We start from the raw sequence: 26,136 nt of genomic DNA, 5'->3' as shown, positions 1-26,136 counted from the left end.
AAGTAGATAAAGAGAACCCAGATAAACAAATGAGACAAAAATATTATACTCGGTCATTTATTTATTGAGGAGAATGATCCAATATTACATATCTGTGAGTGGCAAAAGTATGTGAACCTCTAGGATTAGCAGTTAATTTGAAGGTGAAATTAGAGTCAGGTGTTTTCAATCAATGGGATGACAATCAGGTGTGAGTGGGCACCCTGTTTTATTTAAAGAACAGGGATCTATCAAAGTCTGATCTTCACAACACATGTTTGTGGAAGTGTATCATGGCACAAACAAAGGAGATTTCTGAGGACCTCAGAAAAAGCGTTGTCGATGCTCATCAGGCTGGAAAAGGTTACAAAACCATCTCTAAAGCGTTTGGACTCCACCAATCCACAGTCAGACAGATTGTGTACAAATGGAGAAAATTCAAGACCATTGTTACCCTCCCCAGGAGTGGTCGACCAACAAAGATCACTCCAAGAGCAAGGCGTGTAATAGTCGGCGAGGTCACAATGGACCCCAGGGTAACTTCTAAGCAACTGAAGGCCTCTCTCACATTGGCTAATGTTAATGTTCATGAGTCCACCATCAGGAGAACACTGAACAACAATGGTGTGCATGGCAGGGTTGCAAGGAGAAAGCCACTGCTCTCCAAAAAGAACATTGCTGCTCATCTGCAGTTTGCTAAAGATCACATGGACAAGCCAGAAGGTTATTGGAAAAATGTTTTGTGGATGGATGAGACCAAAATAGAAGTTTTTGGTTTAAATGAGAAGTGTTATGTTTAGAGAAAGGAAAACACTGCTTTCCAGCATAAGAACCTTATCCCATCTGTGAAACATGGTGATAGTAGTATCATGGTTTGGGCCTGTTTTGCTGCATATGGGCCAGGACGGCTTGCCAACATTGATGGAACAATGAATTCTGAATTATACCAGTTAATTCTAAAGGAAAATGTCAGGACATCTGTCCATGAACTGAATCTCAAGAGAAGGTGGGTCATGCAGCAAGACAACGACCCTAAGCGCACAAGTCGTCCTCCCAAAGAATGGTTAAAGAAGAATAAAGTTAATGTTTTGGAATGGCCAAGTCAAAGTCCTGACCTTAATCCAATTGAAATGTTGTGGAAGGACCTGAAGCGAGCAGTTCGTGTGAGGAAACCCACCAACATCCCAGAGTTGAAGCTGTTCTGTACGGAGGAATGGGCTAAAATTCCTCCAAGCCGGTGTGCAGGACTGATCAACAGTTACCGCAAAGGTTTAGTTGCAGTTATTGCTGCACAAGGGGGTCACACCAGATACTGAAAGCAAAGGTTCACATCCTTTTGCCACTCACAGATATGTAATATTGGATCATTTTCCTCAATAAATAAATGAGCAAGTATAATATTTTTGTCTCATTTGTTTAACTGGGTTCTCTTTATCTACTTTTAGGACTTGTGTGAAAATCTGATGACGTTTTAGGTCATATTTATGCAGAAATATAGAAAATTCTAAAGGGTTCACAAACTTTCAAGCCCCACTGTAAATCTGTCCAAGATGCTGAGTATACCCATGACGTTATGCAATACTCATACAATAACTTTGACCCACTAACCCTGAATGTATCGGTTCAGAAATTGAGACACACCACGTTTCTGGTGTGCTTCAGGTTTTGAGTGTGTTACATTATTATTATTTTTTATAAATAGGCGCATGCTTTTACTGCAGTAGCCGTGTGTATTATTTAGCTGCAGTGTTTTGTGCTGCATCCTGTCATGTCCTGCTGGCTGGAGCGGGAAGTGAAAGGTGCTGAGTATGCACAAGCTTATGCACCAGAACCTACAAACATGAGCTCAGCTTAACATAATGCTGCTAGTTAACACCTTATTAAACCTGAATCAGGGGCCATTTGATTGCTGGAAGCTGAGATTCCTGCTTTTAAATAGGAGGACATGCTCACAGCATACCGAGAATAGCATTGTGATGCCTCAATCCTATCCAAACTCAATCACTTCTTTCTCCTGTTTGTACAAGTGGTATGTGTTATATGTTAGGGGATTGAGGGAGTCTGTATGGGGGGGTTGTTCTGATGGGAAACACATGTTAGACTGCAGGGTGTCGTAGACTGGGGCATCCACACATTCTTCTATTCCCTCATGACCCTCATAAGGTCTCCATTCTCCTCTTCTTTCAAACGCTCTTTCTCCATTGGCGTGTCCAACAACAGAGTGACTCTGGAGGCATTTTAGAAAATACACGGTGCAGATTTAAAGAGGTGGTCGGGACGTATGTTGTTGCAGAATTGCAGGGTGTGAAATAAATAATGAGATCTGATGTCTGAAATTCAGCCCCTGAAGAACAACCCCTTAGTGCAATATCTCATTAGCTCCAAAAATATTCTGGACTTTGATGTTAATCTCATTGATTCGAAGTTCATTTCAGTGAGCTCCAAACCCAAACAACGCTGTCTCACAGATGTGTCTGACTCTCATCCAAGCCTTATCAGAATAACTTGAATAACGTCTTCGAAACAGTCATGTCTCATTTTAGTGTTCTTATACAAAGACACGTCCTTATATATCTGAATATGAACTCCTTGGGCTCAAAGGAGCCATTAAAGGAAACGTCTCGGAAATGTTTTAAAAAATCTATCAGTGTAGAACGAGACATTACACTGTTCTCATTTGTCCATAGAACAGCTCGGCACACTCAAGTGCACTTTTGGGGGGGGGGTCAAAACATTCTTAAGGATTCTTTGTAGGATTAATGCTTCTAGTTTTCGAAAGGGCTCTTCAGGGGACCAAAGTGAAAACCCCAATAGGGTGTTTAAAAAAAAAAAGTACTTACGTTACTCTCCCTATTTCTGTTAAGTTGTATTTAGGAGTAAGAATCTGGAAAGATGGGGTGTGCTGTGATACTAGTTACAATTACCAACCTGAAGTTGATTATTTTCCCCTAAAAGCACACCCAGAGGAAATACAGTGGTGCTTGAAAGTTTGTGAACCCTTTAGAATTTTCTATATTTCTGCATAAATATGACCTAAAACATCATCAGATTTTCACACAAGTCCTAAAAGTAGATAAAGAGAACCCGGTTAAACAAATGAGACAAAAATATTATACTTGGTCATTTATTTATTGAGGAAAATGATCCAATATTACATATCTGTGAGTGGCAAAAGTATGTGACCCTCTAGGATTAGCAGTTAATTTGAAGGTGAAATTAGAGTCAGGTGTTTTCAGTCAATGGGATGACAATCAGGTGAGAGTGGGCACCCTGTTTTATTTAAAGAACAGGGATCTATCAAAGTCTGATCTTCACAACACATGTTTGTGGAAGTGTATCATGGCACGAACAAAGGAGATTTCTGAGGACCTCAGAAAAAGCACTGTTGATGCTCATCAGGCTGGAAAAGGTTACAAAACCATCTCTAAAGAGTTTGGACTCCATCAATCCACAGTCAGACAGATTGTGTACAAATGAACGAAATTCAAGACCATTGTTACCCTCCCCAGGAGTGGTTGACCAACAAAGATCCTCCAAGAGCAAGGCATGTAATAGTCGGCGAGGTCACAAAGGACCCCAAGGGAACTTCTAAGCAACTGAAGGCCTCTCTCACATTGGCTAATGTTAATGTTCATGAGTCCACCATCAGGAGAACACTGAACAACAATGGTGTGCATGGCAGGGTTGCAAGGAGAAAGCCACTGCTCTCCAAAAAGAACATTGCTGCTCATCTGCAGTTTGCTAAAGATCACGTGGACAAGCCAGAAGGCTATTGGGAAAATGTTTTGTGGACGGATGAGACCAAAATAGAACTTTTTGGTTTAAATGAGAAACGTTATGTTTGGAGAAAGGAAAACACTGCATTCCAGCATAAGAACCTTATCCCATCTGTGAAACATGGTGGTGGTAGTATCATGGTTTGGGCCTGTTTTGCTGCATCTGGGCCAGGACGGCTTGCCATCATTGATGGAACAATGAATTCTGAATTATACCAGCAAATTCTAAAGGAAAATGTCAGGACATCTGTCCATGAACTGAATCTCAAGAGAAGGTGGGTCATGCAGCAAGACAGCGACCCTAAGCGCACAAGTCGTTCTACCAAAGAATGGTTAAAGAAGAATAAAGTTAATGTTTTGGAATGGCCAAGTCAAAGTCCTGACCTTAATCCAATGGAAATGTTGTGGAAGGACCTGAAGCGAGCAGTTCATGTGAGGAAACCCACCAACATCCCAGAGTTGAAGCTGTTCTGTACGGAGGAACGGGCTAAAATTCCTCCAAACCGGTGTGCAGGACTGATCAACAGTTACCGCAAACGTTTAGTTGCAGTTATTGCTGCACAAGGGGGTCACACCAGATACTGAAAGCAAAGGTTCACATCCTTTTGCCACTCACAGATATGTAATATTGGATCATTTTCCTCAATAAATAAATGACCAAGTATAATATCTTTGTCTCATTTGTTTAACTGGGTTCTCTTTATCTACTTTTAGGACTTGTGTGAAAATCTGATATTGTTTTAGATCACATTTATGCAGAAATATAGAAAATTCTAAAGGGTTCACAAACTTTCAAGCACCACTGTATGTTTCCTTTATTTCTCCGAGACAACTATGAGGTCTGTGTGAAACCAAAATGAGACTATGGCTTATTTCTCCTCTCTCTCTTGTTTCTCCTGAGAAAAAGATGCGCAAAATCTCAAATTAGACTCCTTTTAAGTTTCAAAGGAGATTACATCAAGGTCTAAAATAATTCAGATTTTCTCAACTTTTTGCGCCTCTTTTTTTTTTTTTTAATCTCAGGCAGAGAAATCTGAGAGCTCTCTCTATGAACTCAATCCATTCTCATTCCTATGCCTCAAATAAAGAGCTCTCTGCAAGCACTCACTGAATTCTCATTCCTTTTATACAGCAGCAGTTTGTCACCGAGTACGATTTTTAATTTATTAATGAACGAGTGCTTGTAGTTTTTAACCAATTGTAGCTGTTGTAGGCGGCACGGTGGTGTAGTGGTTAGCGCTGTCGCCTCACAGCAAGAAGGTCCTGGGTTCGAGCCCCGGGGCCGGCGAGGGCCTTTCTGTGTGGAGTTTGCATGTTCTCCCCGTGTCCGCGTGGGTTTCCTCCGGGTGCTCTGGTTTCCCCCACAGTCCAAAGACATGCAGGTTAGGTTAACTGGTGACTCTAAATTGACCGTAGGTGTGAATGTGAGTGTGAATGGTTGTCTGTGTCTATGTGTCAGCCCTGTGATGACCTGGTGACTTGTCCAGGGTGTACCCCGCCTTTCGCCCGTAGTCAGCTGGGATAGGCTCCAGCTTGCCTGCGACCCTGTAGAAGGATAAAGCGGCTTGAGATAATGAGATGAGATGTAGCTGTTGTGGAGGAGCGCAGGTGGCCAAGTGGTTAGAGCGAACGGTCTCCGGTTCAAGCCTTGGCTTGACGGGGATTTGGGGCTCACTCCCTGTCCACCCAGCAGTGAATGGGGACCTGGTGGAAAAACACTGGGGAAGTCAAAGGCAGCGAGGAAAGGAACTGGCCACCCTACCTCACCATGCCGATGGCCTAGACAGATTGTGTTCTCTAACAGGCACTCCCCCAACGTACGTACCCAAAAAACGTATATATGGGACTCTTTGACTCGCCTTTTGAGCTGTTGTGGAAAGTCTGCGCGACATGCACTTACCTTATAGCAGCTACAGTATAAACTGTCCTGTTACCAGCCTCTCTTTTTTTTTCCCTCTCACTTGCATTAAAAAAAAAAAAAAAGATGGAAAAAAAATGCAGCTGGTCATGTTCCTGAGAAACAAGTCATATCCTATTTTGGGAGATAAGGAAAGTTGAATTTAAGTGCTACTTTCCTTTCCCGTGTAATGTTTTTAAAAAAGAGACAGAGTTAGCAAAACTGTTCTCACATTATCACTTCCAAAATGCACAATGGTTCAGTAACTGTAGATTTTCTTTGGAAGAGCTGATATTTGTACGCCCATTATTGAGAAAACTTGTGTTTTGAACACGTCAATTCAGAACTAATGAAGTCTCTCAGATGAGCGTCAAAATCTTTCTTAAATACACAGTCGTTTGTCTCGACTTACTTCTCCAAAAACAGACTCCAAAAAATTTCCATATTGGATAACTAAAATACACCACAGACATTATATTTGAAATATTCCCTCCCTCATGGATCTCCAAAAACATGAAGCAAGAAATGAGACACAATGGATGCTTCTTGAGTAATACGTCTTGAGTAATAAAGTAAAGAAGCCACCGCTGTTTTGGTTAAACCTGGTTTATTATTCCTGAAATGCTGTGAGAAATATTATAGCCTCTTCTCAAGCTGAAACTTTTCGTCAACTTATTTAACCAAAGATGTGATGATAGAACTCTCACGAGGGTCCATTATATCACATTTTGTCTGGTTCTGTGTTTTTCTTCTTTCTCTGATGGAACGTGCCATCTTGGCTGAAGTTCTCCACAACTTTTGACACTCCATATTCTTTCTGCTGCTTGCGTCTCTACACTGAGATCTGATATTAACTGTTACAAAACGTAACGTAGTAGTATATGGATATTATCTGTCACAATTACAGACATATACAGTACCAGTCAAAAGTTTGCACACCCCTACTCATTCATCGGGTTTTGTGTATTGTGACTATTTTCTGTTTTTGAAGACATAAAAACTATGAAATAAGATCTGGAACATATATGGAATTATGTGGTAAACAAAAAAAAAGTTTAAAAAGTTTCATATTTTATATTCTTCAAAGTATCCACCGTTTACCTTGCTGACACTTTGCATACTGTTGGCATTTTCTTAACCAGCTTCATGAGATAATCACCTGGAATGCTTTTCAATTAACAGGTGTCTCGTCAAAAGTTAATTAGTACAATTTCTTGCCTTCTTAATGCGTCTGAGACCAAACAGTAAATAATAAAAATACAATAAATAGCCTGACTGCACAAGTGTAACCATATTATGTCAAGAACCATTCAACTAAGTAAAGAGAAACAACATCCATCATTACTTTAAGACATGAAGAAGTGTCTTATAATTAATAAAAATAAAGAAAAAACATCGAATTGGAAGGTGTGTCCAAACTTTTGATGGTACTGTAATATGTACAGAATATATTTAACAGTTATTTCACGAAATCAAATCGTACATGAGCTGACAGCCGTGTACGATGAGATTGAGTGGAATAACTCTTCTATTTTATCCACATTCACTGGATTTTGAGGAACAGAGTATTTTTATTTTTATCTTTTGCAAATGTCTCATCTCATCATCTCTAGCCGCTTTATCCTGTTCTACAGGGTCGCAGGCAAGCTGGAGCCTATCCCAGCTGACTACGGGCGAAAGGCGGGGTACACCCTGGACAAGTCGCCAGGTCATCACAGGGCTGACACATAGACACAGACAACCATTCACACTCACATTCACACCTACGGTCAATTTAGAGTCACCAGTTAACCTAACCTGCATGTCTTTGGACTGTGGGGGAAACCGGAGCACCCGGAGGAAACCCACGCGGACACGGGGAGAACATGTAAACTCCGCACAGAAAGGCCCTCGCCGGCCACAGGGCTCGAATCCGGACCTTCTTGCTATGAGGCGACAGCGCTAACCACTACACCACCGTGCCGCCTAATAATCATTCTTGAAAAATAAAAAAGAATTGATGGTATTTCTTACCATCAAATACTTTTATTCCATATTTTGTTGCTTTTTTGTATTTTTGGGGGTTTTGTTTTCGAGTGGAGTTTTTATTTCGTCCTCTGGTGGTTCAGCAAGACGCTCCGCCATTTTGTTTTTCTCTACTCATGGTATATGAGCTGATATCCTAGTAGTAGAGTAGCCAATCAGAGTGCGCAATTGCTCATATCCAGTGAATGTGGATAGAATATATATATATATATATATATATATATATATATATATATATATATATATATATATTAGTGCTGTCAAAAATGTCGCGTTATTAACGCGTTAACTTGACTCAATTTTAACGGCGATAATTTTTTTATCGCGAGATTAACGCTCTGTGACATGATGTAGGTTTTTCATAAGCTTTTGAAACTGCCAGGAACTTGGAACAGAAAACCGATAGCAGCTAGACTGTAATGCCCCGCACAGCCAGAGTCCTCTGCCCTCCTCCCCCCAAAGAACCAGCGCGGGCAGGGCGCGCTAGTAGAGATGGGATTTCTGGCTCTTTGATGGGATCCGAATCTTTGTGATCCGTTCTTTGAAAAGAGCCGTTCAAAAGACTGGCTCATTTGGCTCTTTTTAAATATTTATTCAGTTTTAAGAAGACAGTGTCTAAAGAAGCCAGATCCCTCTGAACTGTAAACTCAATGCTATCCCAGAAATCCTTCCTGTAATATGCAAATTTGGCCGCCTCTGATTGGACAGCGCAACGCATCAACAGGCAGAAAGTGTAAAAGTACAAAATGTGTTAAGTGAGCTGAAACAGTAAAGATCAGATTCAATGCAATATTTATCAACGAACAACTTAAAGTTAATATAATAGTGTACTTTATATTATAATCAAGCTTGTCAAGCCTACCGTCACTGTGAGTTGTAGACTAACTCAAGCAGTAGATCACTTCACTCATGGTTCTTTTGCTAGCACCGGTGCTCGGCTTAGGTTTCACTTTGCAGTGGCTGTGTCAAGACGTGTTATGCTTAAGCCCATTCACTTTATGCTGATAAGAGAATTACAATGGTTTTTCATGTGACAAAAATGTGCGATTAAATTGCGATTAATCGCGAGTTAACTATGACAGTCGCGACATTAATCGCGATTAAATATTTTAATCGCTTGACAGCACTAATATATATATATATATATATATATATATATATATATATATATATATATATAGTGTTGATTATGATGATAGCACATTTTTAATTACAACCAACAGCAATCACATCCCTCTATATTAATATAAAGGGAGTAGTATGCTGATTCTGAATCTGAATGTATTCTGTATTGTTGAATTTTTGAGGCACCATCAATTCTTCAACCAGAAACTCTGAGGAAGAGTGATAATGTATGTTTGTGGGTGTGCATGTTATTGTGCAAACTGAAGAAACTGGATTACAAAGGAAGGAACTGAATGCATAGCCATTCAGAAAACATACAGAAGCTCCGGACACGGCAGAGAAAACACAGCAGATCGTCTTAGAGAGAGAGAAAAACAGAGCTTACTGCATTGTTCTCTTTAAAGATGTTTCTCATCTCTCTCTCTCTCTCTCTCTCTCTCTCTCTCAGGATGTCTGAGGCGTTGTCACAGCAGGAGAGGCTCCAGGCTATAGCAGTAAGTAAGATGCTTATTCTACACGTTCTCTTGCCTGCTGCAGATCTCATGACTTAAACATTCTGGCAAAAACAAAACCTCAAAATAACCTCAAAACACTCCATTAACTAAACCCCCCTTTTTAAAAAACCTCCAGTAACATTCATTTAGAAATTAAAGTCCTGTTTGAAGTCCTGTTAGTCCTGTTTTAAGGCCAACTCTGGCGTCCATTTATGTTGTTAGTGTCAAAGATTTGACTAATCCTGACAGGAACGTGTGTACAGTCACGTTTCAGTCTCTGAGGTGGAGTTTTCCTCCTTTATGTGATGTTTTGCTTCGGCACACCCATCAACATGCATACATATACACACAGCCCCCATCACCATCTTCACTCCCCTTCCTCAGATTCCACTCTTTACAGGAAACCAAAAACACCAAAATATACCCGAACTCTATTAATACGTTAAAGCACATACAGGTGCAATTAATGCAGCAATAAGACTATCAAAGTATCTATTCTGTGATTTGGGGTGAAAGAAAATATTAATTTGCTACCCATGTACTATATGTCGTGACAGTGGTTTGCGCAAGTATTCACCCCTTTGAGCTTTTCCATATTTTTGTCATGTTAAAACCTGGAACTGAAATCAACTTAATTGGGATTAAATGTCATGAATCTACACAAAGTACAAAGCATCCTTTATATTGAAGTGTGTGGGAACATATAACTTACAACATTATTTACAGATTAAAAAAACATGCAGTTGTGATTGCACAAGTATTTGCCCCCAGTTGAATAGATTCAATCTGTGCACAATTAATGTGTCACGTGATCTCAGAATCAATACACCTGTTCCTGAGATGATCCAGAGTTTGTTAGAGAACATACTCAAATGAAGAGCATCATGAAGACCAAGGAGCTATCAAAACAAGTCCAGGACAGAGTTCTGGAAAAATAACGATCAGGGTTTGGGTCTAAAAACACCTCCTGTGAAGCACAATTAAATCCATCCATCCATCCTCTGTAGCCATTCATCCTGTCCTACAGGGTCAGATGCAAGCTGGAGCCTATCCCAGCTGACTACGGGCGAGAGGCAGGGTACACCCTGGACAAGTCGCCAGGTTATTGCAGGGCTGACACATACAGTAGAGACAAACAACCATTCACACTCACGGTCAATTTAGAGTCACCAATTAGCCTAACCTGCATGTCTTTGGGGGAAACCCACACAGACAACATGCAAACTCCACACAGAAAGGCTCTTGTCGGCCGCTGGGCTCGAACCCAGGACCTTCTTGCTGTGAGGTGACTGTGCTAACCACTACACCACCGTGCCACCCACAGTTAAATCTATTTTCTAAAATTTGGAAGGTACATCAAGGCACAACCATGACTCTGTGTAGAGAAGGCCGTTCACTGAACATCACCGACTAGGTCAAGGGTAAAGATGGCATTACTTAGAGACCCAGCCTAGAGGTAGGATCAGACTAAACAATATTTTTGTCTTTCACAATGGTCACCATGTCAGATTAGGCAATCATAGAACCATAAATTCTTGCCGTGTCTTGGTCAGGAGACTAGCAACAGTACAAGTTTGACCCCCACCAATCATCATTCACGTCCTTGGATGTATTCAGGGAGGAGGGTCAAGAAATTTTCAATCCTGGCTATCAAGGAACACATCATAGGTGTTGTCAAACTAGGTGAGAAATGACAAAAAATTCTGATGTTAGACTTTTCTTTGGGAGGCAGCACGGTGGTGTAGTGGTTAGCGCTGTCGCCTCATAGCAAGAAGGTCCGCGTTCGAGCCCCGTGGCCGGCGAGGGCCTTTCTGTACGGAGTTTGCATGTTCTCCCCGTGTCCGCGTGGGTTTCCTCCGGGTGCTCCGGTTTCCCCCACAGTCCAAAGACATGCAGGTTAGGTTAACTGGTGACTCTAAATTGACCGTAGGTGTGAATGTGAGTGTGAATGGTTGTCTGTGTCTATGTGTCAGCCCTGTGATGACCTGGCGACTTGTCCAGGGTGTACCCCGCCTTTCGCCCGTAGTCAGCTGGGATAGGCTCCAGCTTGCCTGCGACCCTGTAGAACAGGATAAAGCGGCTAGAGATAATGAGATGAGATGAGACTTTTCTTTGGGGTGTCGTGTGGTGTCCCAGACACCACATCTCTGTTCTGTCACACTACAAGGCTGAGTCATCATTCCTGACGTTCATATCCGGGCCTGACGCTGGGAATTTGTATGCCACAACAAAATCGTATCAAAATCGGTCTGAACTCGCATAGTCTGTCCTGGCATAAATGTGTATCCAGGGTCAGGTGTGTGTATGCAGAGTATTCAGGTTTTGTTAGTTGTGATGTGAATACAACAGCCATTCACTTTTTGAACCACGAGAAACATAAGCAACTTTTGGAGTGTAGCTCAAATCTGATACAGAGCTACACTGAACCTGTTTTCTTTTCCTCTCAGGAGAAGAGAAAGAGACAAACGGAGATCGAAAACAAAAAAAGGCAACTGGAGGATGACCGTAGACAGCTGCAGCACCTCAAGGTAAGACTTTTGGCATTGAATATGACCTAAAGCAAATGGAAACATTTTTTTTCACAGGTTTGCCTTGACAGGCTGGTGCAGGGGCATTGAAGCATGTCTTGCAGAACTTCTTCCAACATCAAGATCAGGTCACGTTTCAGATGCTACGCCCAATTGTTGTAGTATTATCACTGAAGAGCACTCACTTTACTTTGTGTTGTTTATTTATGAGTGCTGTGTACTGGACCTGCCGTCCATATGCCGGGAAACCACCTGCTTTCTTGGCAATAAAGCTTCACACTAGGGCAAGTCTGAAAGTTTTTAGAGGGTATCTCTGTGTGGAAGTGTCCTTAAGGTTTCAACCCAGGCCAAGGACACTCATCTGTCAGAGACAGGAAGAAGAAAAATCTGTTTTGGGTGTTTTGGGGGCTGGGGGTGGAGGGGGTTGATAGGACATCCTGTGTTGGCTGAGTGGGGGGACAATGTTTCCTTTGGTTCAATAGGTCTTAGTTGGAGTGCACACAGTTTTGTAACTTGACTCGGAGTGTTTTACGTTCCTAATTTTATTGAGAGAATTTATGACACACCAGCACCAACAATTCTGAACGCTTATTACATGTTGCAAGGAAACAAAAAAGCAAATATTCAGTCAAAGAAGGCGAAGCTAGTTTTAATCTGCAGACATGTGTTCTAGTGTTAGTGATCAAACTTTAAAGAGCAACTTCAGCAAAGGAGGACTTTTGCAGCGCTGGCCAGAGATAAGATCCAAAAGCCTCTCCATTAGCAGTTTCCATGGAGCTCACATTCGCAGTCAGCAAAATGCAGTGGGAGAGCCAGAGAGAGAGAGAGAGAGAAACGGTCACTGAATAGTGGGTAGTGGGCTTTTTGAAAGAGGTCCTGCTGTGATGTTTTAACTGAATAAAATTTATCTCTGACAGTGGCACTTTACTTTAAAACATTCCACTTACAACTATACAGTATTCGTATACTAAGTGCAGTATATCGTGATGTGTATCCTATCACACACATTGCCCGATCAATGAGCAAATGGACAAAATATGACTGAATCACAAGTTGGTTTGAGTGAAACACCAAAGCAAGGGTGGAAACAACACATGAAGACAGTAGAGCATTACCGACTTGAAAGCATGTGGACCATCACACCTGTCTGTGGTTCTTCCCCAAGCTGTTGCCACTAAGTTGGAAGTACACAATTGTCTAGAATGTCTTCCAGTGCTGTAGAATTACTGTTCACTGGAACTAATAGGCCTAAACCTGTTTCAACATGACAGTGCACCTGTGCACAAAGCGAGCTCCATGAAGACATGGTTTACCAAAGTTGTAATGGAAGAACTTGAGTATACTGCACAGACCTCAAACTCAACCCCACTGAACACCTTCGGGATGAACTGGAACGGCCTCAACGTCTAACAGATCTCACTAATACTCTTGTGGCTGAATGAATACGAATCCCCGCAGCCACACTCCAAAATCTAGTGGAAAGTCTTCCCAGAAGAGTAGAGGTTATTATAACAACAAAAGGGAACTATATCTGGAAAGGGATGTACAGGTACGGGTATGATGCTCCACAAACTTTTGCCCATATAGCGTACTTAAAAAATTAGAAATCATAAATGAATCTGCCTATGTGTCTTCATCTGCCCATCATTCTTGTTATTCCATCAATGAGTCCTTGTGATTATAATGCATTCCTCAACCCTAATAGTTTCATTGTCAAGCTACTGATAGTATGTTTAACAGTTATTCCATGAAATCGAGTCGTACATGAGCCGATAGCTGACGAGCCACGTAGCACCGAGTCGGCTATATAGCCGTGTATGACGAGATTGAGTGGAATAACTGTTTTATTATATTCACATTCACTGGATTTTGAGAAATGGAGCATTTTTATTTTTATTTTTTGCAAATTCGATAAATAAAAACTTTATACAAAACGTCCAACAAAATAATTTCCGCTAAGAACGTAAACAAACTGGCGAAATGACAGGAGCAATTTGTGAAAAATGCGATGATAACAATCATAATTCTTGAAAAATAAAAAATGATACGTTCTCACCATCAAATACTTTCGTTCCATATTTTGTTGCTTTTGGGGGGGGTTCTTCTTCTTCTTTACTGGGCTGGAGTGTGGAACAGGCGATATTTGGGGGGGACAAAACAAAACAAACTATATTCTTTTAGCTATTTCTGTTTCTTTTAGGGGCGGCACGGTGGTGTAGTGGTTAGCGCTGTCGCCTCACAGCAAGCAGGTCCGGGTTCGAGCCCCGTGGCCGGCGAGGGCCTTTCTGTGTGGAGTTTGCATGTTCTCCCCGTGTCCGCGTGGGTTTCCTCCGGGTGCTCCGGTTTCCCCCACAGTCCAAAGACATGCAGGTTAGGTTAACTGGTGACTCTAAATTGAGCGTAGGTGTGAATGTGAGTGTGAATGGTTGTCTGTGTCTATGTGTCAGCCCTGTGATGACCTGGCGACTTGTCCAGGGTGTACCCCGCCTTTCGCCCGTAGTCAGCTGGGATAGGCTCCAGCTTGCCTGCGACCCTGTAGGACAGGATAAAGTGGCTAGAGATAATGAGATGAGATCTGTTTCTTTTAAAAACTTGATAGCAATTTTTGGGGTTTTGTTTTCAAGTAGAGCTTTTATTTCGTCCTCGGTTGGTTCAGCAACATGCGCCGCCATTTTGTTTTTCTCTACTCATGGTATATAAACTGATATCCTAGTAGTAGAGTAGCCAATCAGAGCATGTGATATCCAGTGAATGTGGCTAGAATAATAAATTCTAGCCCTCGCATCTACTATCATGATTAACCCTGTATTGTTGTGGCTTCTGGGAAAAGACTACATCCTGTACATCACTGAACAGTGGCATAGCGTGTGCACCTGCATTCAGAATGTTGTACTGTACATTATGAGCACTTTGTGATGTGATTCTCACCATCACCCGAATGCCTACACTGTCCGGACACTAATTTGCTTGGCTTTTGTTTTACTTTCAGTTTTATATCTGTAGAAACGATATGACTTTATCTCTTTTTGAACAATAGCTCCAGACTAGATGCATGCTAGGAGAGCACTAAGGCCTTTGTCTTCTATTTTGGATCTCATTGTATCAGTGTGGAGGAGGATGTGCGTGTGTATGTGTGCGTGTGTGTGTGTGTGTGTGTGTGTGTGTGTGTCCACGTACACGTACATGCTGCACGCTGTTATAGGAGTATTGAATGAACACTTTGGAATATTCAGCAAAGTGTGGCTTACAAAGCAATATTCCTGCAGAATCATTAAATCAAAATAGTTTATGTCAATGTTAAACATTTTACGGGCCCTGTGCAAGGAAGGAGACTGACGTCTACACAATCTTGATCAGGAACAGCTGGGAGAAGCAAGAATGTCCGTGGTCTGTGATGCATTGTATGTTATGCCAAGAAAGCTCCAGGGGCTGAAGTATAGCCAAAAAATACAACTCGGCTTGATTGGGCAAAGCATTCTGTTCTACGTGCCTTGCTTTCCTTTGTCTTTATGTGACAGTTTTAGTATTTGCTCGGACATTTTTTCGGCCACAAATGTTGCGGAAAATTACCGTTGCAAAAAATCTGGCCCCTTGTTTCTAAACTTATGAGTTGACCTTTAATACTACTGTGCTCATTATAAACGATTTTCTGTTGTGCCAGTAGCATGTGGAATGTTATTGATTTGCAGTTTGAATTACAAAACGAGGTCCCTTGGTTTCAAATCGGGTAGTAGTTGTGAATTTTTCAGTTGTGCCAATCTCGAGATTACTGGAACTGAGATGGAAGCAAGCCCAGCAGTGAATGTCAGATCAGGCCTGTCTGTTGCATTATTCTCAAATGAATGGCCATTTCCTGTCTGTTTTTTTTTCCCTCGTCAGCTGATTCTGAACCAACAGTGGCTCAAATGTCTGCTAATTAACTGAGAAACAGCCCCACAGTGCCTCCTTTAGCTGCTGCACAGTGTCCACTTTATCCATTCGAACCATGATAGATGAAATCAGCACAAGTTTGGCTGACCTCAGATCAGGTGTTTGGATCATTTACCGCCAACAGGCGTAGCTAAGAGCAGACTGAGTGCCACACCCTGGGTCCAGTATGGCCCTCTCAGAGGATCAGTTGTGGGTTCAGAAAAGCAGGGCTCAGCTGGCATCAGCATCTCTTAATGGCTCTTCCTCGTGACAGAAGGATGCATTAGCTTCCCTCCGTGCATTGCAGGCTGATTGACTGCTAGCTTTTGTTCTTTCTAGTGAATCCTTGCGAATTAACAGAGCCAAAAGACGCAGGCAAGCACGGGGCGTAACCTTGTTTTGGAAAGTGCTCAGGATGAGGATGGGGGCAGGGTGAAAAATGAATCTGTGAGAAAGAAACAGATTCACAGTTGGGGACCTTTGTGGTCAATTGTAATATAGCATGCACATTTTCTAAACACAGCGCCTGCAAGACAATAGCCACCTTTTCAAATGATTACTCGTCACATTGGATGAGATGATCCAAAAAAATGCCTTGGTCTTGGCCAAATTCGACAGCGAACGGTGTGATAATGGGAGTTCTCTATGGTTACTTCGATGATGAGCATTGCTTAAAGAAAATGACTATATTCTGCTTACGTCATCAATCCGTGCAATCAGGGCTCATGCAGGAAATGGTGTCGCATAAACAGAATTATTATACATGCAGGACACTTTTTTGATGGAATAAAAACATGTGTTCTATTCCCTTTTAGCGGGTTTCATTCTTTTGGTTTGATAGCATGCAATATTGTTAGCATATCGCTTATCCTACGTGTATTACCCAATGAAGCATGAGCGTTGAATATGGTTTACAATATTGCACGGTTGTCAAGACAACATGATGTCACACGTCGGAGATGTAAAACTTCCACGCTAGCGAGAAACTGAGACAATTTGTAAACAAACATGGCCGCCAGGTTTGTGTCATTAAATACGGAAGATTTTGAGAGAATTTTGAAAAAGAAAGATGCATTGAACACCTGAAAGGAATGTGTATGTATAATAATAATAATAATAATAATAATAATAATAATAATATTGGTTGGCTTTTTTTTTCATGGTATATCAGATATATTCCATTCAGCTAGCATGATATTGAACTCATCTTCGACTGGTTCAGTATCATGCTAGCTGAATGGAATATATCTGATATACCACTCAACGCCAGCCAGTGTTATTTAAATATTGTTCAAAGTGAAACTGAGCTAATAATTAGGAATTTTTTTGCATGTTTTGTTTACATGTGACTGTTTCTACTATCTGGTGTCCTATGAGTTTTGCATAATCTATGCCATCCTGTTATCTTATTGCTAACATTTATAACATATGACTACGGTAGCAGTGGTCACACTGAGGGTGTTTTCACACTTGGTCCCTTTCAGCCATCTAACCGAACTCAGATCGATGACTCAGCATTTTTTGCGCATATGTGAACACTCCAACCGTACCCAGACTCCTTTAAAGCGAACCGAACTGAGACCACCTCAGGAGGTGGTCTCAGTACGGTTCGCTAAAAATCAATGGTACAGTTCGCCTAATCTGCGCATTGTGAACAAAAAGCGCACCGGGTTCACTTCGCCTTTTTCACTGTAGTTTAACCTTCTTCGTTTGCCGTAGTTGGTCACGTGACTGTAGCAGGGAAACTCAACTTCCTTTTGGAACTTACCACAGCCGCTGGAATAAATTTATTTTCCTTAATCCGCACTATTTTGACCAAAGAATACAGCAGGGCAAGCATGGCAGCAGACATTTTGATTCAAGAGAAAATTACCCAGAATTCCGTGCACTGGGGGTCTGAGGGCTCTAGAGGACCTGGTGTGAACAGAAAGAGGACTGAGGCCCCATCAAAGCTTAACTGGACCAGAAAGAGAACCCAGTCCTCTTTGTAATAAATTCACAGTGTGAACACAAAAAGAACTGAGTTCTTTTTCTGTTGGTCCACTTTTTGGTCCACTTAAAGAGGACTGAGTCTGGTTCCTTTAATGGGGACCAGGTGTGAAAACACCCTGAGAGTTTGATTTAAAAGAAATTCTGAAACTGCCAGAATTGCTAGTGTTGCGTGCACTCTAAGGACCACTAAGCTCATCTCACAACACTGTCCAGTTTTTGTTTGCAACAGCAAAACCAGGCTAAAAATCATAGTATAAACACTTTTATACAACAAGCCAACATTACTGTTGTCTATCAAGTTACTTAGCATCGACTACTTGACCTCTATCACCAGTAGGCTAACCTACACAGCTTGATACAGCACCTCATAAATCCATCAAAACAGCGGCGACTACGTAAAAAACATCATTAAACAGCAGTATTAACTTAGTTTCTACAGTACAAATTATCTCCGCTCCTTCCGACTGAACACACTAAAGACAGCCTGCGTATCACGTTATTTTCAAAACAAAACCACAAATGTGAGTAGAAAGTTTATGATTCTATCCACATTCACTGGGTATGAGCAATCTCATGCTCTGATTGGCGACTCTACTACTCAGCTATCAGCTCATATACCATGAGTAGAGAAAAACAAAATGGCGGCACGTGTTACTGAACCAAAGGAGGATGAAATAAAAACTCTACTCGAAAACAAAACCCCCCAAAAATGCAAAAAAGCAACAAAATATGGAATAAAAGTATTTCATGGGAAGAACGTCTACTTTTTTTTCAAGAATTATTATTATTATTATTATTATTATTATTGCATTTTTCACAAATTGCTCCTGTCATTTCGCCGGTTTGTTTACATTCTAAGTGGAAATGATTTTGTTGGACATTTTGCATAAAGTTTTTATTTATCAAATGTGCAAAAAATAACAATAAAAATGCTCTGTTTCTCAAAATCTAGTGAATGTGGATAGAATTAAACAGTTATTCCACTCAGTCTCGTCGTACATGGCTTATAGCCAACTCGATTTCATAGAATAACTGTTAAATATTAATGAGTTAATAACACCATGATCTAGCAGCGATCTGTGGGGTCCAAGCACTGTTCTCATATTAAATATTATCTCAATTATTAGTTAACATATAAAAAGAAAGACTATATCATGCTATCCTATGGGGCGGCACGGTGGTGTAGTGGTTAGTACTGTTGCCTCACAGCAAGAAGGTTCTGGGTTTGAGCCCCGTGGCCAGCGAGGGCCTTTCTGTGTGGAGTTTGCATGTTTTCCCCGTGTCTGCATGGGTTTCCTCTGGGTGCTCTGGTTTCATCCAAAGGCATGCAGGTTAGGCTAATTGGTGGCTCTAAAGTGAGTGTGAATGGTTGTTTGTCTCTGTGTGTCAGCCCTGTGATGACCTGGCGACTTGTCCAGGGTGTACCCCACCTTTCGCCCGTAGTCAGCTGGGATAGGCTCCAGCTTGCCTGCGACCCTGTAGGACAGGCTAAGTGGCTACAGATAATAGATGGATGGAGTCATTAATTCATTTTCATATATCATATAAACGCAATGTTTAATCAATTTATGTCCGTTTCTTTCCCCAGTCAAAGGCATTGAGGGAGAGATGGCTGCTCGATGGAGCGCCCTCTGCTGGCTTGGAGGAAGATGAAGCAAAGAAACAGCTTCAAGAAGATGAGGCTAAAACTAAAGGACTTGAGGAGGCTATTCTGAGGTAATATCAGTATATCTTTAACTTGTGTGTAACTAACAGTTTATTTACTACATACAAGCCCCTCTAGAACAGGTTGGCTTGAGAAGCCATGCTCCTGCTTAGCCAATTTGTCTCAGTTTGCTCTTGATTGTGAATGAGTGGCACCAGTCTTCTCACTGGCAGGCAGATCAGTGTAATTCTCTTTAGTCCAAATTAAATTCACCCTCTTATGCTCTGCCAGCCAGGATCTCAGAGTAGGGCTTTGGCTCCAGTCTGGCACACCACTAAATGTAATGCTAGAGAGCTGACACACATTATGGCATAGTGTGAACATGGAGCTTTAAAGGAATCATATTAGTATTGCTTTCAAATCAAATTATGGTAAGTCTAAAGAATTCAATTACTTTTAAGTATGAACCTTTTTAAAATTACATTCTTCCAATTGGTTGATGAGCGCCACAATTTTCATGAACTTGCACTAAGCTCAAACAACATGGTGTCTTAAAGGTAAATTCCAACCAGACGGACTTGCATATTAGTATTTATAATAAACATGTGATCTTCAGTGCTGTAAAAGATTTGTTTTATGATTAAATTCTGCGTTGACTTTTATGGAAGGGTTTAAACTTCTTTTATTGACAAGTTGGTCTGTTTTTCCACTGCATTATACATTATACATTATCCTACATTATCTACAATGCAGTTCAACTACATGCTGATAGTGGCACCAGTGGGAAATGTGTCCTTGCTTCAATCCTTACATAAAGAGACTGATGCAGCAGCACTTTAACCTTCAGTCTGTCCAGCTCTCTTACCTACTCATCTGTACACTCTGCTCAAGTAGATAAAGTTTAAAAGCTTATAAATGCAATCATGCTCATCATCTCATAGGTCTCTAACTAGCCGAGCCGAGCCTCTGTGCGACTCCATCACAAGTTGTACCGCATCCGTGAACTTCAAGTCCACCCTTTGCTTCTATGTTGAATTTCTCATTAATATGGCATTGAATGTTACATGAAACCCTTATCGTCATACAGTATGTTTGAGGTCATAGAAGAAAAATTCTTCTATTAAATCTCATTGTAACTGAGTTAGTAATCGCTTCCTATGACATCAGCGCATCAGACCACTACTAATTTCTCAGAGGAATAACAGAAATACAGCATCAACCAACAAAGCACCAGTATCACTAAACAAATCACGAATACTTCAATATTTCAAGCATATTTTAAATGTGTTTCAGGGTGGATTTTTCCTGTAAATTCTTGTCCATATTGAATAGCAAGACATACTATACAGGTGCATCTCAGAAATTAGAATATTGTGAAAAAGGGTTTTTTTTTGTAATTTAATTCAAAAAGGTAAACTTTCATGTATTCTATATTCATTACACGAAAAATTGAAATATTTCAAGCCTTTTTTTGTTTTAATTTTGATGATTATGGCAGATAGCTCATGACAATCAGAAATCCAGTATCTCAAATTATTAGCATATTTCCTAAGATCAATCAAAAAAGGATTTACAATACAGAAATGTCCAATTTCTGAAAAGTATGTTCATTTATACACTCAGTACTTGCTTGAGGCTCCTTTACCATGAATTTCTGCTTCAATCTAGTGTGGCGTGGAGGTGATCAGCCTGTGGCACCACTGAGGTGTTACTGAAGCCCAGGTTGCTTTGATAGCAGCCTTCAGCTCATCTGTATTTTTGGGTCGGGTGTTTCTCATCTTCCTTTTGACAATACCCCATAGATTCTCTCTGGGGCTCAGGTCAGGCGAGTTGGCTGGCCAGTCAAGCACAGTAATATCATGGTCAGCAAACCATTTGGTAGTAGTTTTGGCACTGTGGGCAGGTGCTAAGTCCTGCTGGAAAAGGAAATCGGCATCTCCATAAAGCTTGTCAGCAGATAGAAGCATGAAGTGCTCTGAAATCTCCTGGTTGATGGCTGCGTTGACTTTGGACTTGATAAAACACAGTGGACCAACACCAGCAGATGACATGGCACCCCAAATCATCACAGACTGTGGAAACGTCACACTGGACTTCAAACACCTTGGATTCTGTACCTCTCCATGCTTCCTCCAGACTCTCAGACCTTGATTTTCAAATGAAATGCAAAATTTACTTTCATCTGAAAAGAGGACTTTGGACCACTGAGCAACAGTCCAGTTCTTTCTCTCCTTAGCCCAGGTAAGACGCTTCTGACGTTGTCTCTGGTTCAGGAGTGGTTTGATATTAGGAATGACACAGTTGTAGCCCCTTTCCTGAAGACGTCTGTGCATGGTGGCTCTTGATGCACTGACACCAGCCTCAGTCCACTCCTTGTGAAGTTCTCTCACGTTCTTGAATCAACTATTTTTGACAATCCTCTCAAGGTTGCAGTCATCCCTGTTGCTTGTGCACCTTTTCCAGCCAGCCTTTTCAGCAATGACCTTCTGTGGCTTACCCTCCTTGTGGACGGTGTCAATGATCGTCTTGTGGACAACTGTCAAGTCTGCAGTGTTCCCCATGATTATGGTTACGTGTACTGAACTAGACTGAGAGAGACACAGTATTTATACTGTTATACTGAAACTCAAAATGAAATATTTGCATGTTTTAAGATGTTTTTTTTTTCTGTAGGCCTTAATTATCAAACTTAAAACAGAAAAATGCTTGAAACATTTTAGCTTACATGTAATAAGTCTAGACTATATTACATTTTCACCTTAACTAACTGATGGAAAACATTGAACTTTTTCACAATATTCTAATTTTTTTCGATGCACGTGTGAAAGCAGGTATCAGATTCATTAAACTCTCATACCATATACTCTGTGCTCCTGCTCTAGACTGGAACAGGAATTGGAGGAGTTGGAGACGGGTGTGTCCGCAACATCCACCAAAGAAAGCCTATCAGATGCAGTGCAGCAAGAGGAAATCAAGACTGTAGACAACATGGTGAGTCTTTTGTCTTCATAGTGAAAGTAGAACACACAAGAAGACCATCACTGGCAGTTGCAGATTGCATAGAAGGATATAGGGGTAGTTTTGGAGATTGACCATCTCTGTTTACAGTAGCCATAATGAGTCTGATATGTCTAAATGTCCACTACCTCCAGATCATATCCTCTAATGCACTTGTGTTTATGCACACTCAGCATAAATACACTTCTGTCGAGTATACACTACTGTTCAAAAGTTTGGGGTCACCCAGACAATTTTGTGTTTTCCATGAAAAGTCACACTTTTATTTACCACCATAAGTTGTAAAATGAATAGAAAATATAGTCAAGACATTTTTCTGGCCATTTTGAGCATTTAATCGACCCCACAAATGTGATGCTCCAGAAACTCAATCTGCTCAAAGGAAGGTCAGTTTTATAGCTTCTCTAAAGAGCTCAACTGTTTTCAGCTGTGCTAACATGATTGTACAAGGGTTTTCTAATCATCCATTAGCCTTCTGAGGCAATGAGCAAACACATTGTACCATTAGAACACTGGAGTGAGAGTTGCTGGAAATGGGCCTCTATACACCTATGGAGATATTGCACCAAAAACCAGACATTTGCAGCTAGAATAGTCATTTACCACATTAGCAATGTATAGAGTGGATTTCTGATTAGTTTAAAGTGATCGTCATTGAAAAGAACAGTGCTTTTCTTTCAAAAATAAGGACATTTCAAAGTGACCCCAAACTTTTGAACGGTATTGTACACTGTAAAAGATTTTCACGTATCACTGAAGAAAACAACTGTGCAATGGACGAGGTAGCAATGGTTAGTAGGAAATTAACAGAACTTGATCTTCTAGAAAGCCTCCAGTTAAATATTAACAGTTAAGCATTTTATGAGGGACTTGTAAAACAGCAGTAAAGAGAAATGTTTGTTGTAATTATGGCCTCTGATTGTGCTTTCCTGTGTTGATCAATATACACTTCCCCTTCAATCAGTAGAAACGACATCAGTATATCAGATGTTTTTGTCACTGGACGTCTTTTGAGCAGATTCTCTGTGCAGATCTTTTAATCATCTTTAATTAAGAGACCAAAAGCAGACGTGTAATCAGATATGCCATTGAGGTGTGGACTAGCTTTTTTTTTTCTTTTACATGCGCTCACGTGACCAAACATCCAATCTAAAAAAAGTTTTCAAACTGCACATTTATTCAAATGGAATCATTTTAAACATTGCATTCATCACGCTGATCTCATCTCATCTCATTACTTCTAGCCGCTTTATCCTGTTCTACAGGGTCGCAGGCAAGCTGGAGCCTATCCCAGCTGACTACGGGCGAAAGGCGGGGTACACCCTGGACAAGTCGCCAGGTCATCGCTGAGCTGACACATAGACACAGACAACCATTCACACTCACATTTAGAGTCAATTTAGAGTCACCAGTTAACCTAACCTGCATGTTATGCTGAATTATATATTATATATTACAATTCTAATCCTCCTGTACTGCTAATAAAAAGGAGTCCTTGTAAGCATATAGCTAATCTAAGCAGGGATGGATCCAGGAGAATGGGAAGGGTGGGGTGTGTCAATCCAGTAAGGTTGGGGGTCCGGGGTCCACCAGAGGCCCCCGGAAGTACTGCAGTTTTTAAATGCCCGGAGATGCATTTTGAGCTGTCAGAGACATGTTGTAAATGAAATCTCTTTAAGAAAATTACCGCATCAAAAATATGTTTTAAAAGTATGAACTTTCAAAACCATTTTATTAGTCACTGAAAATGATATTGTCAGAGTTGCAGGTATATGCATAGAACATAATATATGGTAATATTTATGAAAGTTGCATTGTAATATAATGCAGGGGTTTTCAAAGTGTGGGAGAATCAGCCCCCCCCCCCCCCCCCCCCCCCCAGAGAGCAAATAAACAACAGCGCCCCCTTACAATTTTTGTTGTTGCTATACTTAATGTTCCATTCGTATTTTAAAAAATGGTTGTTGTACACATTATTTTTTTGTTTTAGACATTTTAAACATCTGTGCTTTTTTAAAACCTCATTTTTACACATTTTAAACATCTGTGCTTTTTTTACACATTTTAAACATTTGTGCTTTTTAAAACATCTGTTTTACACATTTTAAACATCTGTGCTTTTTTAAAACCTCTTTTTTACACATTTTAAACATTTGTGCTTTTTAAAACATCTTTTTTTACACATTTTAAACATGTGTGCTTTTTAAAACATCTGTTTTACACATTTTAAACATCTGTGCTTTTTTAAAACCTCTTTTTTACACATTTTAAACATCTGTGCTTTTTAAAACATCTTTTTTACACATTTTAAACATGTGTGCTTTTTAAAACATCTGTTTTACACATTTTAAACATCTGTGCTTTTTTAAAACCTCTTTTTTACACATTTTAAGCATCTGTGCTTTTTAAAACATCTGTTTTACACATTTTAAACGTGTGCTTTTAAAAACATCTGTTTTACACATTTTAAACATCTGTGCTTTTTTAAAACCTCTTTTTTACACATTTTAAGCATCTGTGCTTTTTAAAACATCTGTTTTACACATTTTAAACGTGTGCTTTTAAAAACATCTGTTTTACACATTTTAAACATCTGTGCTTTTTTAAAACCTCTTTTTTACACATTTTAAACATTTGTGCTTTTTAAAACATCTGTTTTACACATTTTAAACATGTGTGCTTTTTAAAACATCTGTTTTACACATTTTAAACATCTGTGCTTTTTAAAACCTCTTTTTTTACACATTTTAAACATTTGTGCTTTTTAAAACATCTTTTTTACACATTTTAAACATTTGTGCTTTTTAAAACATCTGTTTTACACATTTTAAACATGTGTGCTTTTTAAAACATCTGTTTTACACATTTTAAACATCTGTGCTTTTTTAAAACCTCTTTTTTACACATTTTAAACATTTGTGCTTTTTAAAACATCTGTTTTACACATTTTAAACGTGTGCTTTTTAAAACATCTGTTTTACACATTTTAAACATCTGTGCTTTTTAAAACCTCTTTTTTACACATTTTAAACATTTGTGCTTTTTAAAACATCTTTTTACACATTTTAAACGTGTGCTTTTTAAAACATCTGTTTTACACATTTTAAACGTGTGCTTTTTTAAAACATCTTTTTTACACATTTTAAACATCTGTGCTTTTCAAAACATCTTTTTTACACATTTTAAACATCTGTGCTTTTTAAAACATCTTTTTTACACATTTTAAACATCTGTGCTTTTTTAAAACCTCTTTTTTACACATTTTAAACATTTGTGCTTTTTAAAACATCTGTTTTACACATTTTAAACATGTGTGCTTTTTAAAACATCTGTTTTACACATTTTAAACATCTGTGCTTTTTTAAAACATCTTTTTTTTACACATTTTAAACATCTCATAGCATCGTTAGCTAGCACCTCTTGGCAGACAACACACTGTGGCAGTGGAGCATCTTCAGATCCAGTCCATGAAAATCCAAACTTTTAAATAATCGTGGTCAGACTTCCTTCTTTTTTTGCTTGGCCCAGACTCTGTCTCCTCACTCACTGTAGCTTTAGGTACTAAAAATCGATCCATTTTGTCTCTGGCAAAGGCTAGCTGAAGTTCGCTAAATGTCCTCAATAGTAACTTATTCTGGTTTATTTTTCTTCACGTTGTGCCCCCCTTGAAGAACTCTGGCGCCCCCTAGGGGAGGCGCGCCCCACACTTTGAAAAGCCCTGATATAATGCATTACCACATGACACACT

At 40.1% G+C, this 26,136-nt stretch overlaps 1 protein-coding gene across 2 annotated transcripts in view; it reads left to right on the top strand.

Annotated features, from left to right (window-relative positions):
- The window catches only part of palm1a (paralemmin 1a), a 69,747-nt gene that overhangs the window by 24,287 nt on the left and 19,324 nt on the right, over positions 1 to 26,136 (top strand). For both annotated transcript variants that reach the window (XM_060941670.1, XM_060941669.1), the window contains exons 2-5: positions 9,251 to 9,296; positions 11,744 to 11,824; positions 19,314 to 19,441; positions 22,253 to 22,361. In XM_060941670.1, the coding sequence (XP_060797653.1) occupies positions 9,252 to 9,296; positions 11,744 to 11,824; positions 19,314 to 19,441; positions 22,253 to 22,361 (363 nt within the window). In that variant the 5' untranslated portion in view covers position 9,251. The remainder of the gene's footprint in view (positions 1 to 9,250; positions 9,297 to 11,743; positions 11,825 to 19,313; positions 19,442 to 22,252; positions 22,362 to 26,136) is intronic.

Source organism: Neoarius graeffei, chromosome 15, assembly GCF_027579695.1.
Source record: "Neoarius graeffei isolate fNeoGra1 chromosome 15, fNeoGra1.pri, whole genome shotgun sequence".
NCBI classification, from domain to species: domain Eukaryota; kingdom Metazoa; phylum Chordata; class Actinopteri; order Siluriformes; family Ariidae; genus Neoarius; species Neoarius graeffei.
Note: the sequence above shows the minus strand (reverse complement) of the source record. Positions and strands in the feature narration are given on the sequence as shown.